The sequence below is a fragment of the Engraulis encrasicolus genome, chromosome 12 (genome assembly GCF_034702125.1).
Source record: "Engraulis encrasicolus isolate BLACKSEA-1 chromosome 12, IST_EnEncr_1.0, whole genome shotgun sequence".
NCBI classification, from domain to species: Eukaryota; Metazoa; Chordata; class Actinopteri; order Clupeiformes; family Engraulidae; genus Engraulis; species Engraulis encrasicolus.
The window spans coordinates 23,690,822-23,709,775 of NC_085868.1; the positions used below are offsets into that span (position 1 = coordinate 23,690,822).

Genomic DNA, 18,954 nt, shown 5'->3' on the forward strand with positions numbered 1-18,954 from the left:
CCGGTTTCCAGTCAGGCGCATTAAAGGGTTAAAAATGGAGACTGGGGGTCATAATTTCAGCTTAATATGCGATATAATACTCACATTTACACTGCAAATGATAAAGGAAGAGCAGGTGGTGAAAAAGAGACAACAACACTCAAAAGAATGAAAAGATAGTTGAGTGTCTACATATTTTGGGTCATTTTATTGCTGTTTCTGAGCAAATATGCTGTTTAAATGTTGTCAAAAGTCAAAAACAACAACTTAAATTCATTCCTCAGGTCAATATTGTATGGGAAAATGTGTTAATTTGTCTCTGTATGTAGTTTACTTCAAAAGTTATGACCTATTCTCTGTCATTGCTTCAATCTTTTTGGTTCCTGTCAGGTGCATTAAATGGTTAAAAATGAAGGCCATGGGACATTATTTCAGCTTGGCACCTGGCAGATTCTGGAAGTAGACACTTTAAAGATACCAAAAAATCAGGTGGCGTAAAAAAAGCCGGGGGGTGCGCGTGGACCCCCCTTTCCAACCCTACTACATAGTTTTATAGGCATAAAGCAATATAGAATAGAATAGAAAGCCTTTATTGTCATTATACAAAGTATACTGAGATTTGAGCTTCCCTACAAGGTGCACAGTCCTTTATAGATGAACATTGTCCAGTAAGTGTGAGTTCATTTTTGTAACAGCTTTGGGGAAGAAGCTGTTCTTCATCCTATTGGTTCTGGCTGGTAATGCCTTGTAGCGCCTGCCAGAGGGCAACAGTGTGAAGAGATGGAAGCCAGGATGTGTGGGATCTTTAATGATACTCCTGGCTCTACTTACGCATCGGGAGTTGTAGATGGTGGGTATGGGAGGCAGGGGGCAGCCTATGATTTTTTGCGCTGTTTTGGTCACCCTCTGCAGTCTCTTCCTGTCAGCCTCAGTGCAGCTAGAGTGCCACACTGACACTGCGTAGGTCAGCAGGCTCTCTATGGTGGAACGGTAAAAGGTCACCAGCAGGCTTGAGTCTAACTGTTCTTTCTTTAGTACTCTCAGGAAGTGCAATCGCTGCGGGGCCTTTTTTTTTTTAACCAGAGCCGAGGTGTTAATCGACCAGGAGAGATCAGCGGAGATATGTACTCCTAGGAGTGTAAAAAATATGTAAATATATAATAAATATACCCTAATATTAGTCAATCGTGGTACTGTAGAGTTTATGTAGATGCTGACTATAATACTATATTTTACTATGCAATACTGGAATTACTGAAGTTATTTTTCTGTGTGGTTTTAATCATTTGGGAAAAAATGTTGGGCATGGCCAGCTTCACTGATACCCTATAGTGTCTTTCTCTAGATGTCTGCCAAGGAGGCATTAGCCAACAGTGAGAGGACCTTCACCGAGCTGCTACGGTGCATTGAGAAGAAACGTTCTCAGGTGGAGAAGGCGATCAAATCTCAGCAGCGAGCAGCACTGAAACAAGCTGAGGTCGTCCAGGAGAGGCTGAGGCGGGACATCAAGGAGCTGGACAGAAGAGGTGCAGAGCTGGGGAGGCTGGAGCAGGAGGAGGACCCCATACACTTCCTCCAGGTGCTGTACCGTACCTCCACTGATACACAGCTCAACATAATTCAGCATCTACAGAGTAGGACGAAATATACAGTCCTCTATTGACGTAGCTTGATAATAAACCAGCCTAAATGTGAGACCGAATGTGTAATTTAGTCTGGCCCCGATGAACGATACAGACAGAAGATTGTTGATGAGAACAACCTGTTGTTTTTTCAAACCGTGCCAGCGCTCTGGCCAATCAGCTATCTTTGCCGTTGATGTGCTTTCCCAACGGTGTTGCGAGATTCGTCGTCACTCCCTCAAAACCCCGCCCGCTTTGATTCAAAGCAAATCTCTGCGTTGTCTTTGGTTTTGCCAGACTCAGGGCACAGTGTTCAAAATGTTCTCAGATCCGAGACCAGGGGTCCGTTTCTCGATTGTTGTCGTTGCTGCTAACCGTCTTAAGACCGTCTTAAGACGTAACACCATTCCCATTGGATTTAGTGTTGAGCGTCGCTATCGAGAGAGAGTTGAGTTGCTCTTACGAAGGACGTTGCTACTGTCGTTAGCAAAGACGCTTTCGAGAAACGGACCCCAGACCCACTCGCCAGCCAAATTGTTTTGCCGTCCAACGGTTGGCGCTGGTTTGCAAGGCTACTATTGAGGAGTGTTAGCAGAATGTAAAATATCTTTGAGTCAGGAGGAGGCCAGCAGGTGCTGCACCCAGAGCTAGACTGAGATTAAAAACAAAACAAGAAAAACACCACCCAGGCATTTTTACATCACATATATATCCTGCTTTATTCAGTCACTCAGTCACTTCTCAGCCTGGAAGCTTTTCTATTAGATGATTTACCTCTTCACTTAACTTGGCCTAATATAGGCCCTATATGTGTGGGACACTCAGGCTACGTACTGGGGTAGGCTGCATGTGGGCACGTCTTTTCAGGCAAAAATACATAAGCAAAAAAAAACATGCCTTTACTGATGATTAGGGTTAGGAATTGTTACCTCCGCCAAGGAGGTAATGGGTTTTTTTTACCTCCGCCAAGAAGGTAGTGTTTTTACCTCCGTTAAGAAGGTAATTTTTCGGTCGTGTTGGTTTGTCTGTCTCTTGTCTGTTTGTTTGTCTGTCTCTCAGCAGGATAACTCAAAAACTGATCAACGGATTTAGACAAAACTTTGTGTAGTTGTTGGTAATGACCCAATGAACAAGTGATTAAATTCTGGTGGTGATCCCGATCCCAAACCAGAACCAGGACCTTTTTAAAGATTCTTCACCATTGTTGGCCTATGAATCTAGACGCCCCTAGTGACAACAAATTGAATTGCGGGACAGGGCAATACATTCCAGTTTCTAACTCCACAAAAAGAAGGCAGAAAGACTTAAATGAAAATAGAGTGTAACATAGTCAAATGTTCTATCAAACAGCTTCCTTGGCGGAGGCCTGCGCTCTCGGAGTGCTTCTAGTTTAGCAGAGTTTTAACTCTTCAGTTAACCCTAGTAACAGAGAACGTAAAGAGAACGTTTGACTTTTGGTTCTCTAAAGGTTGGGGTTATTACCAAACCAAAATCTACCACCTAGAAACGTTCCCTTTGGTTACAGTAAAAACCAAGCAGCCATTGGTTCCGGTTCGGTTCTGGATACGTTTCGGATACGTCATTTTTGGTTCTGTTTCGGTTCTCACAGGGTTGCCAGGAAAGTTTAATTTAACTTCCCAGAACGATATATGTGTGGTTCCCATTCCATTCCCTCGCCGTTCTCTCACCGTACCTTTATTGCTTTTCATATTTGTTCCCTCATTGTTCTCATATGGTTCCCATAACCTTGATGGTTACATTATAGGTCTGGTCACGTCTGGTTCCCTAGACGTGCTCCTGATGTTCCCCCAACTTTGTTTATACTGTGTTGTTCAGAGCATAAGCAATGATGACTGTCCACCCGATTAAATCATATACGTCTACATATTAGTAACAGTATTTCCTCCAGATTTAATCATGTACACAATCTTTTTTTTTTTATTATTCCATTTCATTCATTTAACTCAACTTGGTTGGGTTGATCTAAGGTTTGGCTGTGCACACAACATCACACAAAAGATGTGTTGAGTGAAAGAAATAACTTGAGAACTTGTTACACCTTTGCCGGTAACAAGCAGGCCCCTCACAACCAATCTGTCCATCAGCGCCTGGCCAAACCTAATTAATAATAATAATATAATAATAATTGTATTTGTATAGCACTGTGTCATACAAGGCATGTAACTCAAAGTGCTTAACAAATGGGAAAAAAACATTGTTAGAGATAGATTTAAAAGGAGAGGTATAGAGGAGAGGCAGAAAAAGCAAGAAGGCAGAGGAAGAAGAGATAGACAGAGAATGTAGAGTCATAAGGTCAACGTAGGTTAGGACCAGGATTCTTAGATGTGTAAGGTCCATACATAGTGGCTGGGCCTATCATAAGTCATAGATAGTCACACAGAGATTGGGCGCTCAGGTGCGGCCCCTGTGGCATCAGGGGTGAGGAAAAACTCCCTTTTCCCGCTTGATTCATAGTTTGTGAGGGGGGAAAAAAAAGCTCGGTGAGGTCTGAGAAAAAAGACCCCCTGTAGTCAGGAAGAAACCTCAGGCAGAGACCAGCGGCCACCTAGGGGAGCCCCCTGCCAGGGCTGAATTGCGAGTAGTAAGTGCGCTGCGGCGGCTGGGACACAATGACGTCTTGGCAGCTAGGAGTTGGCAAGGATGAAAGGTGGGTCTTCAGCTGCTTCTTAAAGGAGTCGACGGAGGTGGCTGATCGGATCTCGATGGGGAGGGCGTTCCATCTCTTGGGCGCATAGCAGGCAAACGCGGCGTCGCCGATCTTCTTCTGCGGGGGGGTGGGGGTCCTTAGCAGCTTGGCATCAGTGGACCTGAGAGCTCGAGCAGGGGCATAAAAAGAGAGCATGTCTGAGATATAGCTAGGGGCAAGTCCATTTAATGCTTTAAATACTGTGAGCAGAATCTTAAAGTCGATTCTGTATGAGACAGGTAACCAGTGCAGGTCTGCCAAGACACAGAGATGTGCTCTCTCATTCTGGTTCTTGTTAGGATTCTTGCCGCAGAGTTTTGAATGAGTTGCAATTTGTCAATTAATTTTTTTGGGAGACCAGAGAAGAGAGCATTGCAGTAGTCAATCCTACTGGTGACAAAGGCATGAATAAGTTTCTCAGCGTCTTGTCGGGGGGCCAAGCCGCGCACTTTGTTGACATTTCTAAGATGGAAAAAAGCAGATTTTGTTATCTTGTTGATGTGAGGCTCAAAGCTCAAATCCGAGTCTATGACCACACCTAGGCTAGTAACCTTATCTTTAATGTGTATGCTTAGGTCACCTAGGCTTGAGTGGAGTTTTGCACGTTTTTTCTTAGGCCCAATGAGCAACACTTCAGTTTTATCTTCATTTAATTTTAGGAAGTTACTGTTCATCCAATCTGTAATGGCAGACATGCATTTAGTCAAGGCATGAATGGCAGTGGTTTGGCTAGGCTCGACAGAGATATATAGTTGAGTGTCATCGGCATAGCTATGAAAATCAACATTGTGCTCTCTGATGATGGAGCCCAGGGCTGGTATATCATGACTCAATTGCTTGCACCTGAAAAACTCCTAATCAATCTGGTCACATGGTACTCTTGAGCCTGTATATAAACCTGGACTGTCACAGTGCTTTAAATATTTGCCTGCCTGCCTGCCTGCTGGCTGGTCAGCATGGCACAGCATAGCGCTTGTTTACCTGCTTTGCAAGCAAGCTAAAGGCGCTTTTGGCTTATGGCATTTGTTAGCTACATCTTGTGCCTTGCTTTGTGAGCTAGTCAGTAACAGCACATGTTACATTGTTTGCTCCATTGTGCACTTGATGTTTGCAAGCAAGCTAAAGGTGCTTTTGGCTTATGGCATTTGTTAGCTACATCTTGTGCCTTGCTTTGTGAGCTAGTCAGTAACAGCACATGTTACATTGCTTGCTCCATTGTGCACTTGAAGTAGATAGTATGGTTATATTATAAACTTCATTAAGGAAAACATTTGGTATAATCCCCACTAGATTGTGTTCATACATGCTCAGCTGAAATTGCTCACATTGTGGTGCAGTACAGCATAGACTGATATATAAAATAGAAATATTGTACATGTTTTCAGCAACTTTAAACATTATTTTAAGAGAGCAGTGTGGCAAACTGATGCCAGGCGCAGGGTGTTTCAGTCATGGTGGAGGATGGGAGGTGCTTAATTACCATGATCAGGGTACCTCAACTATGGTGAGAGATAGTGGGGCAGGACCAAAACACATTTACAATAATAAACAAGGTTGGGGGAACATCAGGAGCATGTCTAAGGAACCAAATATGCAACCAACAAGGTTAAGGGAACCATATGGGAATGGCAAGGGAACAAACATGACATGAACAGGAATAAAGTGACGGTGAGAGAACAATAAGGGAAGGAATGGGAACTACACATATAACATTCTAGGAACGAAAATTAAACTTTCCTGCCAACCAAGTGAGAACGGAAAAATAACCAAACATGACTCTCTGGGGACGTACCCAGAACTAAACTGGAACCAAGGGCTTGTGTTCCAGGAGCCTGCTTAGAACTAAAAAATGTTAGTAGGGAAGTTTCTGTGAGATTTTTAGTTGTTTATTTCCAGAATTCATGCTGCCCATTCACTAATGTTACCTTTTTCATGAATACTTACCACCAGCATCAAATTCGAAGTATTCATTATGACTGGAAAAATTGCACTTTTCATACATGAAAAGGGGGATCTTCTCCATGGTCCGCCATTTTGAATTTCCAAAAATAGCAATTTTTAGCTGCAAAAATTACTGTACTTGGACCATACTAGAAAATATTTGTTTAATACTTAGTAAACTTTCATGTAAAGATCAAATTTGGCAATAGGCAGCCCAATTTCAATAAGCAGCATAGTTGCAGTACCTTTTTTGACCATTTCCTACACAGTGTCCCTTTAAAACTAAATATTTACAAAACAATAACGCTAAAACTGACAGAACATGCCTATATTGACTGTTACGGTGAGGAATTGTTTTGGTTTGGGTATAGTTTAAACGTATTTATTCATCATGAATAAAAGATTAAAATAATATTTTTTTCTGTCTTCTCCCCAGACCTTGCAGTCTCTCCTGGGTTCCCAAGAGTCCAAAGTTTATCACAGTGTCACTCTGTCTTCGGACCTCTCGTTTGATGAAGTTACAGAAACCCTTAGTACCTTGCAACCAAGGGTGGAGAAGATTTGCCGTAAAAGTCGGAAGAGGATTTCTGATAAAGGTTTGACCATTTAAATGTCATTATCATTTACTGTACACATACTTAAAGGGACACTGTGTGACATTTTTAGTTGTTTATTTCCAGAATTCATGCTACCCATTCACTGATGTTACCTTTTTCATGAATTCATTCATTCATTATGACTGGAAAAATTGCACTTTTCATACATGAAAAGGGGGATCTTCTCCATGGTCCGCCATTTTGAATTTCCTAAAATAGCCATTTTAAGCTGCAAAAATGACTGTAATTGGACCATACTAGTTAATATTTGTTTATTACTTAGTAAACTTTCATGTAAAGATCAAATTTGGCAATAGGGAGCCTAGTTTCAATGAGCAGCATAGTTGCAGTACCTTTTTTGACCATTTCCTGCACAGTGTCCCTTTAATGTAAGACATGTGAAATAAGGTGAAGATTATAATTAAATTTAAAAAATCTTTAGACATGTTTGTGTACACTAGACATGGTTCTTCCTGAGATATACTCTCAGGAAAGTGTCACTAAGTGATTTGACACTCCTGTCCTTAGGAAAACTCACTGTGTGATAAATGATCATCCCCATGGGACAATAAAGACTTGGCAGGCTTCTTGAGCTGCCCTATTATAACTTTCAATCCCACCTGTATAAGTCAAGTCAAGTCAAGTCAAGTCAAGTTTTATTGTCAATTTCTTTACATGCACTGGTCATACAAAGAATTTGAAATTGCGTTTCTTGCTCTCCCATGCAGACATAGACTAATCTAGGTAAGGACATAGACAGTATAGACATAGACAGTACTCATACATGGACATAAGACAGTATGGACATAGACATTGCTCATACAGACATTTAAAGTGCAAGACTGGACAACAGAAGACTTGTACAGAGGACAGAGTAATATAGAATGGGATAGTTCCAACTGTGATTAGCTTCTCAAAGGGATGATTTCAAACCATTATGGTTGGCACAGTTTCATTGTTAGTTCTTATAGGCTTTGTAAACCTCATTATACTTCATTTACAGTGCAACATGTTATGATTACCCTGCCAATGGGCCCAGTAACAAGACAAGACTTCTTAAAGTGTGAGTACATACTATGTTGAAAAATCAATTTCAAGTCTTTGTTTATCTTAAAAAGGCCCGAATGTATACTTTTATTTTGTAATCACTTGTATAAACTACACATACAGTACAGTCGGCCAACAGTGATGCAGGACTCATAATCAGTCATAATAAGTTGACAACTATATGCACTTTCATTACTATTGTCATCAACATGATTGATAAATCACTTTTGAAACAGTTGCATGATAACTGTAGCACAGGGATTCTCAAACCGTGGGCTCTGAAGGTATTCCAAGTGGGCCTTGAAATAATTTTCTAAAAATAATGTTTTAATGTGTGTTGCTGTTGACAATTTATTTGAGTTGTATAGTTTGTTGTGTCAGAGGTGGGCCCTAAACATTTGTGAACATTTCAAGTGAGCCCCAAGTGGGTTTGAAATGGTAGGAAAGTCCTGTAGCATATTTAAACTTTCTTGGCTAAGCTTTACAGCTGATCTGACCAAGAAATACCTTAGCCCATTTTGCCCAATGAGTTCCAATGAACTTTCTTTTACTTGTGATATCAAGTAAATCCATTAGAAAATCATCATCATGTACTTGAGGAACATGTTTATGCACATTTTCTTTACTGTACTTAATCTTGGTTTCAATGCATAGACAACACAATATTGATTGTCAATTAACTAAAGCATATTACAGCACAACCTGCCTGGTGTGTGAGTCTCCAAAGAGACATGATACAATAACAGTCTACATAATCCACTCATTTTCTGTCTCTCACCAGATTCTTGTAGCCTGACTTTTGAATCATGGAATCTTAACAAACACCTCTCTCTACGGGGGAGAAAGGTTGTGTGCAAGCGGGCATCCCATGACCGTATTTACAGAGTGCTTTTCGACGAAGCCCTAACTGATTGCTGCTATTGGGAGGCTGAGTGGAAGAGCAGGGATAACAACAATTTAGCTGTGGTTGTGTTATGGGAAAAGGAAGAGAGTGATAACGATGACAGTGAGGATGAGGAGGATGATGGTGACCAAATCATTGCTATTGTTCCTGCTGACGATGAGGATGATGAAGATGACAACAGTAACAGTGAAGATGATGACAGTGACGAAGATGATGATGATAATGACACGCATGATTCCTCCTCAAGCGCGTTAAGCTATTGTAGTGAGGATGATGATGATGATGATGATGAATCTGATGGTGACTCTGATGATGATGACGATGATGAGGAGGATAAGCAATGTTTGATGTTTCATTTCGGCCCCGATGGCTGCAGTTTCTCAGACAGGCAGAGTGGTGAAAATATTGATCTCTCAACTATAACCAGCTCCAGGATAGGGGTGTATCTTGACCACAAGGCTGGACTTCTATCCTTCTACGAGGTCTCTGGAACGATGACCCTCCTACACATAGTGCAGACAACGTTCACTGGACCTGTCTCTGCTGGCTTCTGTCTGAGCCCTGGCACGTCTGTGGAGATTGCCATGCCAGATGATTGCAATGCCTAATGGCAATCATTATGAAGCTGAATTATGAACTCTATGATTGGCTTATTTGTTTTAATGAAGATTCGGTGTTATCCAACAATGTAATGCCACATATTCAATGAAGACTATAAATGTACAGAAGTTAACAATGAAGGTTTAGCTTAACGTTCTGGTGAACTCTTTTTTGCAGTATTGTTTTTTTTAAATAATTCTACCTTGTTCAGGTAACATGTATGAAATGACTGATTTACACAATTGCAAGGTGAAAACGTGTATAGTATATGTTTTTTTTTAAATCTGATTTTCTTTTCTGTTTTTTTCATTTATTTCCAGGAATTACTATTTTGTTATGAATTGGAGAAAATGTGAAAGGTGCCAGTTGAATAATCTCCCTAACATCCATGTTACTGTATGTATCGTCTACCGTTGGGAATTAAACTGGGCATTGATGTGATTACAAATGAACTTCTTGGAGCAATATTTCTCAAACAGAAAGCCACTTATCATGACAGAATGTCATATCTTACTTTCACTTCAAAACTATTACTGGGTGGTTGACGTTTAAGGGCGTAATGCAAAAAAAAAAAACAGTTTTTCCAATTCCTGAAAAAAATGATGGAAAAAATTGGAAAAAAAAAGAAAAAAATAAAGCACTTAGTGGTCAGTAGAATTTCGCCTTATTTTTGCCATTTTTGAAAATGTGCCTGCATCAACACATTGCATAGGCATGTCACACCACAGGAAAATGAAGTCACGCCACAGGAAATTCACTGCGTTATGGCCATTATAATCCGTTTGTATACATGACTGACATCTGAGCTCATGCTAACTTGATAATGATATTGTGTTTAATCTTAATATGTGTTTTCATTTATAAAAAAAACTTTTTTTTCTTCTATAAGAGCAGTCACACCACAGGACACCATAAAATGAACCTAGGCATTGCGTGACAGAAACATTGCCATATGAAGACATATTAAGAGGTTAATAGTCAGTCACCATAAACTTCCACAGCACTCTCCAATAACTGAGGTACTGACTGGTTAGGAGCCAGTCTTTAAGACCCTTGTAGTTGGCCTTGCAGCTGCCCATTCACAAACATTGACATACATGTCACGCCACAGGACGCAATTTGTGTTACGAAATTGAACTTGTAGTTAATATTACTGTCTTGAGTTTTTTTCACATTCACATATCTTAGTATAAAGTTAATATTTATGCAATCATGCCAAATGCTTCATACATTATTCAAAATGTTGTTGGGTAATTTATATATATATTATATTCCAGGTTTCATTAATGTTACAGTCACACCGCAGGATATTTGACATATAAACCTTTACATGAATCTTAACAAAAATGTTTATTTTCATCAAAGACTAATATGAAACATAATGTACCACAACTTCTTTCTTTGACATTTGTTTTTTAAAGGAAAAATCACAGTTTTGTAGGTTTTTAACCAATGTTACGAAAAAACAAGGTGTCACGTCTCCCACCCTACTTTGTTATATTCTGTGTTTATTGTAGGATTTTTACAATTAAAAGTGGAAAGAAATATATGACTAGAGCCAATGGTGGAGGGTTCATTTCTTCTTGGAACTTTGCTGCTCACAGGGGCCCCTGGAGGCGTGGGGGCCCCTAAGCCATTGCATAGTTCACTTATGCCTCGGGTCGGCCCTGGACAAGTGACAGACAAGTGACTAAGTCCCTCCCTCTTTATCGTATCTCTCCCTCAAGCACTTGGGAGCTTTGCCAAGAGGCCTCGAGCTGTTATCAGCTCAACACAGACCAGAAAAGGTTACTTTCACTTAAGAAACTGGAGAGAAGGCTTCTACATCTCCAAGTTGTAGTTGTAAAAGCAACCAGACTTCTTCTAAGTGTAGTTCCTCATCTGAAGAGCTACATCCGTTGTGTAGTTAATGCAAAAAGGAACACTAGTTAGTTATACCTCTCTAGATGTAGCCTACAGTAGATGTGCTCTGATGTTCAATGTGTCTGGGTGCTCTGAGGACTCCAGTGACTTGTGTAAACTATACACACACACACACACACACACACACACACACACACACACACACACACACACACACACACACACACACACACACACACACACACACACACACACACACACACACACACACACACACACACACACACACACTGCTGGATGAGCTGCATGGAAGGTTGTGGGGATTGGGTGGACTGAAAGAAGGGTGAGTGTAGCTGGCGTCATCAATTCAGGAAGATTGGCATTCGTTCTCTCCACCTACCATAAAGAAAAACAAGCGTTCCAGAAGATGTCTGAGGTCCACGCTGCCCCTCCTTTACGCCAATTTCCTGAGGTTGGAGAAGACGACCCTGACATCTGCTCTGAGAGAAACGTTGGGGCGGTCAAGTTCTGTTCAGTGGGTCAGGTCTGTCTCACAAGTACATTACGTACCGGTAGATTTTATAATGTAATATAAGGCATTTTACAGTTATTGTGGCCATTTCAGACTAAAAGGGTAATTACAAGCAGCAATTCACATTCACTTTTCGACTTGAAGAACTGGAACATGTACAGGTTCTTGAAGTGTAATATAGCCAACTGACAGGAACTTGAAGTATGTAATTGGCAAAACTCAGTTTTCAGCATCAGGCATCCCAGTGGTTACTGTGGAGCAAGTCTGTCAATCAGTAACTTGCTGGTTCTAATCCTGCCTGAACTAGTTGAAAATGTTTTATGATTGTTCAGGGAATGTGAATTGCTATAGTGCTTCTACTGCCTTCTGCTACCTCTACTGCCCTGTTAGTCTGAAATAAATTTATGGTAGGGTCTTGTTAGGTTTAAAGTGTCTTTCAGCACAGTCTATCTACCTCATTGGGTACTAAGAGCTATATGTATATGGGTGGGAGACGTGACGCCTTGTTTTTTTGTAACATTGGTTAAAAACCTACAAAACTGTTATTTTCCTTTAAAAAACAAATGTCAATGAAAGAAGATGTGGTACATTATGTTTCATATTAGTCTTAGATGAGAAGAAACATTTTTGTTAAGATTTATGTAAAGGTTTATATGTCAAATTTCCTGCGGTGTGACTGTAACATTAATGAAACAATATATATAAATTAACCAACAACATTTTGAATAATGTATGAAGCATTTGGCATGATTGCATAAATCTTAACTTTAGATTAAGATATGTGAATGTGGAAAAAACTCAAGACAGTAATATTAACTACAAGTTCAATTTCGTAACTCAAATTGCGTCCTGTGGGGTGACATGTATGTCAATGTTTGTGAATGGGCAGCTGCAAGGCCAACTACAAGGGTCTTAAAGACTGGCTCCTAACCAGTCAGTACCTCAGTTATTGGAGAGTGCTGTGGAAGTTTAAGGTGACTCTTAACCTCTTAATATGTCTTCATATTGCAATCTTTCTGTCACGCAATGCTTAGGTTCATTTTATGGTGTCCTGTGGTGTGACTGCTCTTATAGGAGGAAAAAAAAGTTTTTTTATTGATGAAAACACATATTAAGATTAAACACAATATCATTATCAAGTTAGCATGAGCTCAGATGTCAGTCATGTACAAGAGGATTAAAATGGCCATAATGCAGTGAATTCCCTGTGGTGTGACTCCATTTTCCTGCGGTGTGACATGCCTATGCTATGTGTTGATGCAGGACACATTTTCCCAAAAATGGCAAAAATAAGGTGAAATTCCACAGACCACTAAGTGCTTTATTTTTTTCTATTTTTTTCCAAATTTTATCCATCATTTTTTTCAGGAATTTGAAAAACTTTTTTTTTTTTTGCGTTACGCCCTTAAACGTCAACCACCCATATGTAATATCACTTACAAGTGTTGTACTTCCACCATGAATGTACTTTTGCTACTTTTGACACCTCTGCTAACAGGAGACCACAGGTGTAGAGGTCACAACAATAACAAGAAGCAGGACTTGCTCTCCGCATGGCAGGCTCCTGGAGGTGTTCTGCTATAACGACCAGGAGTGTATTTGTCTACTGTGCACCATGGAGGACCACAAAGGCCACAACATTGTGTTGGCTACAACGGCAAGGAAGGAGAATCAGGTGGAGTAAGGCTCCAAATGACTAGCAATTTTATTTGTAATATACTGTAGGCCTTTTTAAGATGTTTCACATTCTACTCTTCTTCTATCCATTCCGTATTTATTTAAAGGAGTATGCCACTATTTTGGGGCTAAATACAGTTAAAATCGTTGGCTGGGGTTTATAAAGGTGGTAAAGTGTCTTATTTTTCATGTGAAGCGTTGTCTTGCTTTAAGACAAGTTAAAAGAGGGAGCATGTAGCTAAGCTAGTGAAAGTCAATGGATCCGTGTAGCATGTAGCAATGCTACATGGATGCATTGACTTTCACTAGCTTAGCGACATACTCCCTCTTTTAACTTGTCTTAAAGCAAGACAACGCTTCACATGAAAAATAAGACACTTTACCACCTTTATAAACCCCAGCCAACGATTTTAACTGTATTAAGCCTCAAAATAGTGGCATACCCCTTTAACCTTTAAAATCCATTTGCACAGAGCTTCTGTTATAAGCTTCTATTGACCAAAATTGTAATAAACCTAATGATACCTGATGAACCTTATGAAACCTAATCATAACCTGTTACTTAGTTAACAAATATTGATGGCTATCTGATACTTACCTGACTCTCATGGACTGTGCCCCATTATTGCAGGCCACTTCATAAATCATACTTCATGCATATTTTTGGGAAGGGCTCTGAAATCACTATATATACCTAATAAATGTTTATTTCAATCTCAATATGTTTTATATTTTACCCAAAGTGTTGGGTCTCTCTCTCTTTTTTTTAACAACAGACTCAGGTCCTGGAAAGGAAGAGAAAACTTCATAGAAGAATACGAAACGGAGAGAGACATATCCAGGAGTTGACAGATGCTGTGATGTCATACAAAGTCAGTGCTAAGTACAGTACAGCATTTGCAGAAACAATTGCAAGAAATATGTTACCATCCATTCATGTAGTTGTTGCTACTGTCAGTGAATTCATTCATCTTTGTTTTGAAAGTTGAGGCTTACAGGTATATGTATGAAGTATGGTAGAACAGTGTATCCCAAACGTTGTTTTGTCATACCAAGCGTTTTTATGTCATACCATGAGTACCCCATCATCACCCATGCTCTATATCTCTTCCTCTATCCAAATGCTTCATACATTTGTTATATTTCATATATATCATATTTATATTTACTGTATGTACATTGCTGTTGTGTGCTTGTCAATTGTATGTTTTTCATGTTGGGGATATGCCAAGGAAAATTCCTATCGACTATGTCGACATGGCAATAACATTTTGAACTTGAACTATTAATATTTTTCCAGTGTGCTTGCATACCCTATGTGCTGGGAACCACTTTAGGGTATTAAACTTAAATATAAAACACAGTCCAATTTAAAATTATTTTGCTCTCCATGCGCCCGTACACAGGACTCAGCCGTGATGTCACTAGAAGACATTGAGAGGATCTCTGAAGATCTCAGTGCACTGTTGGAGTCCCCAGAGAGAAGATGGTCTGAGGTGAGAGAGCAGATCAGCGCCCAGCAGGAGGCAGCTGTTAGTCGAGCTGAAGACGTTGTGGAGAGGCTACAGCAGGAGGTTGCTGTGTTGAAGACCAGAGATGCGGAGATCGAGCAGCTCATGCATGAAGAAGATCCCATCCACTTCCTCCAAGTATGTTTGGACAGTGACATTTCTACAGAGGCTAAATACAATATCATGTGGATTTCAAGAATCTTGCATTGTTGTAGTACAATACATCATTTTTTACAGAATGATGGATGAACCAGGTAAGAGTAGGATTGATTTGTTTGTCAAATGATGTACAACCCTAGCCTTGTGCGCTAGCTTGCAGTGAAATGACTGCAAGCTCAATGAGCAGAAAGTACACACATTTAATATGCCGAAAATATACTCATAACTAATACTGCAGAGATAAAAGGAAAGAAGACTGCAGTATATGCATGACTGTCCATGGTTGTGCAGGAGAGATGATTGCCCATAGCTGTGTGGAGACATGGTGGAGTCCCCGTCATTGTGGCTGTAGAGACTACGAGCTGTAGTGACTGTAGAGAGCTGTTTAGTGACAGTGAACTCTTGGGGGAGGAAGACGCAATTGACCCCATTGGTCTTATTCATTAGGGAAATCATAGCAGATTACATGTATGTGACTTTTTAACTGTTTTGTCTGATGCTTTGTAGCGTTTGCTGGCTCTCCAGTCGTCTTCTGTTCCCAAAGCTTCACCAAGCATCACCATCAGTCCACACCCATCATTCCATGTCCTGATGGAGTATCTGACGGCACGGAAAGAGGACAAAAGCGGTCAGATGGAGAAGACACCTGTAGAAGGTTAGAAATCAGGCAAAGATGAACTGCGCATGATGCACTTGCTTTTAATCTATTTTAGGTTCCCCATTTACAAGCATTCACCCTGTGAGGGGCAAGATGCTAAGCAGCCTACCACGTGAGCGCAATTTTTGAGTGAAGGCAGTTTCCACCAATCAGAGGTTGAAGAGTGCACGGCCAGGGAGTGTTTTCAAATGGAAAACCCATGTATTGTAGTGGCGTTTCGGGCCACTACGGCCCTTGCTCAGACTAAAAGTGCAATTTGTGTGGCAGACCCTTAAATTACTGATAGAAAGACAGTATTTTGTTACGTTTTTGTGTACTTTTGGATCTTAAAAAGAATTGAAACAATATGTTCTTTATTCCGTACCAGTGCCCATTTAAAAGGTTTGAAACTCTGCCTTTTTCTATATGCATACAACCAATATCCAGATTGACATTTCAAATTGTGTGTTTTTTCATTTATATGTGCAACCAATGCTCAGTGGAGAAGATCCATATTGTGCTACCACTAGAGCCGAAAACAAGGGACGAGCTCACTGAGTGTAAGTATAACAAATCATTGTGTGCATGTGTGTGCATGCATGTATGTGTGAATTTGTATGTCTAATATGTTGTGTGAGGGGGTGTGGAGCATACTGGGCTACAGTAGGCTAAATAGTCTGGAGATCAAGCTCAGTTGCAGGTTTGCTCCTTGCCCGATGTTTAAAAAAAGACAGACTGTGATTATGTCACTGTATTTTGATCCAAATGCTTCTGTTTTTTTTCTTTAGATTTATGTCAGAGACTGCTTAATTCTGATTACAATATGTCAATCAGGGCTACTGACAGCCTTGGCTGGGCCTAGTACAAAGTCATCTGAAAGGGCCCCCCATTCAATACAATGTACGTAATGAGGACCTGATTTTGGGGCCCCTTAAACCCCTGTGTAGCCTATCTAGTTTGCTTCTGTCTTTCTCTAAATTAATGTCAGAAAAGGGAGTTCGTATATGATTAATGTCACTGTAGCTTGACTCGAATGTTTCTCTGTTTTCTCTAGATTCGTGTCAGCTTACTCTGGACCCAAACACTGCCCATCGATCCCTCTCCCTGTCTGAGGACAACAGGAGGGTCTGGCGAGAGAAAGAGCAGCCCTGCCCTGATGATCACCATGACAGGTGCCTAACAATCTAGTGGACATTTATTCTTCACAGTATACTGTGTTTTACCCATTGTTTCCTGGAGCGACATACACACTGCAATCTAGTTCTTGAGATTTGAGCTGTTTTACTAAAAATGTGGGTATGTTAGAGCTGAATGAACACATTGTGGTGCAACATGAAGGTTCTAACTTTTAAATGCAACTTATTAAATGTTTTTATGTGCTTCAGAAGTCATATATTTAGGATTTAATAGGGAGACGGCTCCTTTACCCAAAAACGGCTTAGGCTAAAAGGGGTTAAATGTCTAATGTCTCCTAATGTCTTATCAGTCTAGTATTTTTTGTATTGTCTCAGAGGGTCGGCACAAGCATTCCGATATGCCTGGACTGCTAGTTTGGACATAAATGGCAAACAAACAACTTGGTCATCACTGACTAGGAAAAAGATGTCAAAATCATTTTCTGAAAATCAAAATAATATTTGTGAGTGTGGAGCTGTTGACTATATTGTATATTTCAGCTTCTGTTTATTGGGCCAGAGGTGGGCCCTGAACATTGGTGAAAATTCCAAGTATGCCCCAAGTTGGAAAAGGTTGGGAACTGCTGGATTAAAGGGTTGCATGTTTAAATCCCAACCTTGTCCCTACACCTCCATCCATGGCTGAAGTGCCCTTGACCAAGGCACCTCTCCCCACACTGCTCCAGGGACTATAACCAAGACCCCATGTGTAAAATAACTAAGTCTCTTTGGATAAAACCATCAGCTAAGTGTAGTGTAATGTAATGTCATGTCATGTAAAAGACCTTTTCCCTATGGGTTTGACTTGAAGGTTCACCGGCTGGGCCCAGGTGCTCTGTGTGCAGGCTGTGTCTGCATGCTGCTACTGGGAAGTGGAGTGGACACATGAGCTGGAAGGCTACGGCGTGGACATCGCCGTGTCCTACAGAAACATCGACCGAAAAGGTGGAGGTCTGGAGTGTCGGTTAGGTTGTAACGATCGGTCGTGGAGGTTGGAGTGCGACCCTGAAAGATGTTCCTTCAGACACAATAATTTCCGGACTGAAGTCCTCAGCGCTCTCAGCAGCTCCAGGGTGGGAGTGTATGTGGACCACAAGGCCGGAATTCTGTCCTTCTACAACGTCTCAGACACAATGACCCTCCTACACACGGAGCAGACTGTGTTCAAGGAGCCTCTTTTTCCTGGGTTTTGGTTGGCACATGGAGCATCCATAAACATTTGCTCACTTTAAATATATTGCACAGCATGCAAGGGCTGGGCCAGGTATTGCAATGACCCTGTCTGTGTGTTTATTTGTTTGTGTATCTGCATGCAGTGTTTTGAGTCACCTGTAGGTGGCTCCCAAACACACAACACATTCATCTAACTCTGGGCAATGGACCAGGTTGCTATCTATGTCTCCTCTTTTTTTGTTGTTTATTTCCAGAATTTATGCTGCCCATTCACATACGTTATCTATATTTCATGAATATTTAACACCACCATCCATTTGTTATGACTGGGAGATTTACACTAGTGACACATGCAGGCGAATTGAGCGAAGCAAAGAGAGGCAACATTCAGTGTTCCATTCTGACAGCTCAACGATCAACAGGTTGTCGCGGTGAATCAAATAGAATTTATTTTGCTGATTTGATTGGCCAACGCAGGTGAAATTCACCCCTCATTTGCATAATATTAATATTTGTAGAATATTGCCTTTGCTCCTGTTCACTTGCCTTCGTCTCCCTCATAGGAATGAGTGGCCAAGTTTGATTCGCTTGGCCAAATTCTTGTGTATGTATGTATCCCTGGCATTACACTTTTCATAGGTGGGTCTTCTCAGTGTCCACCACTTTGAATTACTAGTCCTAGACATATTTGGCTGCAAAACGTAATGTACTATGGACTGACTTAGTACATTAACTTACGTTATTCACTTGCAGTAGTAAATGTTCGTGAAATGCTCTAATTTGTCAATGGGCAGCATATCATACATTTGAAAACAAATGACTAAAACTATG

The 18,954-nt window shown here is 40.7% G+C and overlaps 1 protein-coding gene and 1 long non-coding RNA gene across 2 annotated transcripts in view; both read left to right on the forward strand.

Moving 5' to 3' along the window:
* The first annotated feature begins 1,473 nt into the window (after positions 1-1,473).
* LOC134459441 (uncharacterized) lies at positions 1,474-9,253 on the forward strand. Its single transcript, XR_010036850.1, has 4 exons — positions 1,474-1,558; positions 6,686-6,845; positions 7,849-7,908; positions 8,674-9,253. It is a non-coding gene; the product is annotated as an uncharacterized LOC134459441 (long non-coding RNA).
* A 4,032-nt stretch (positions 9,254-13,285) lies between these two features.
* The window catches only part of LOC134459440 (tripartite motif-containing protein 16-like), a 7,423-nt gene continuing 1,754 nt past the window's right edge, over positions 13,286-18,954 (forward strand). The window contains exons 1-7 of the mRNA XM_063211794.1: positions 13,286-13,466; positions 14,245-14,340; positions 14,875-15,117; positions 15,646-15,793; positions 16,276-16,335; positions 16,830-16,947; positions 17,762-18,954. The exon at positions 17,762-18,954 is cut by the window's right edge and continues 1,754 nt beyond it. Coding sequence (XP_063067864.1) covers positions 13,407-13,466; positions 14,245-14,340; positions 14,875-15,117; positions 15,646-15,793; positions 16,276-16,335; positions 16,830-16,947; positions 17,762-18,182 — 1,146 coding nt within the window. The 5' untranslated portion in view covers positions 13,286-13,406 and the 3' untranslated portion in view covers positions 18,183-18,954. The remainder of the gene's footprint in view (positions 13,467-14,244; positions 14,341-14,874; positions 15,118-15,645; positions 15,794-16,275; positions 16,336-16,829; positions 16,948-17,761) is intronic.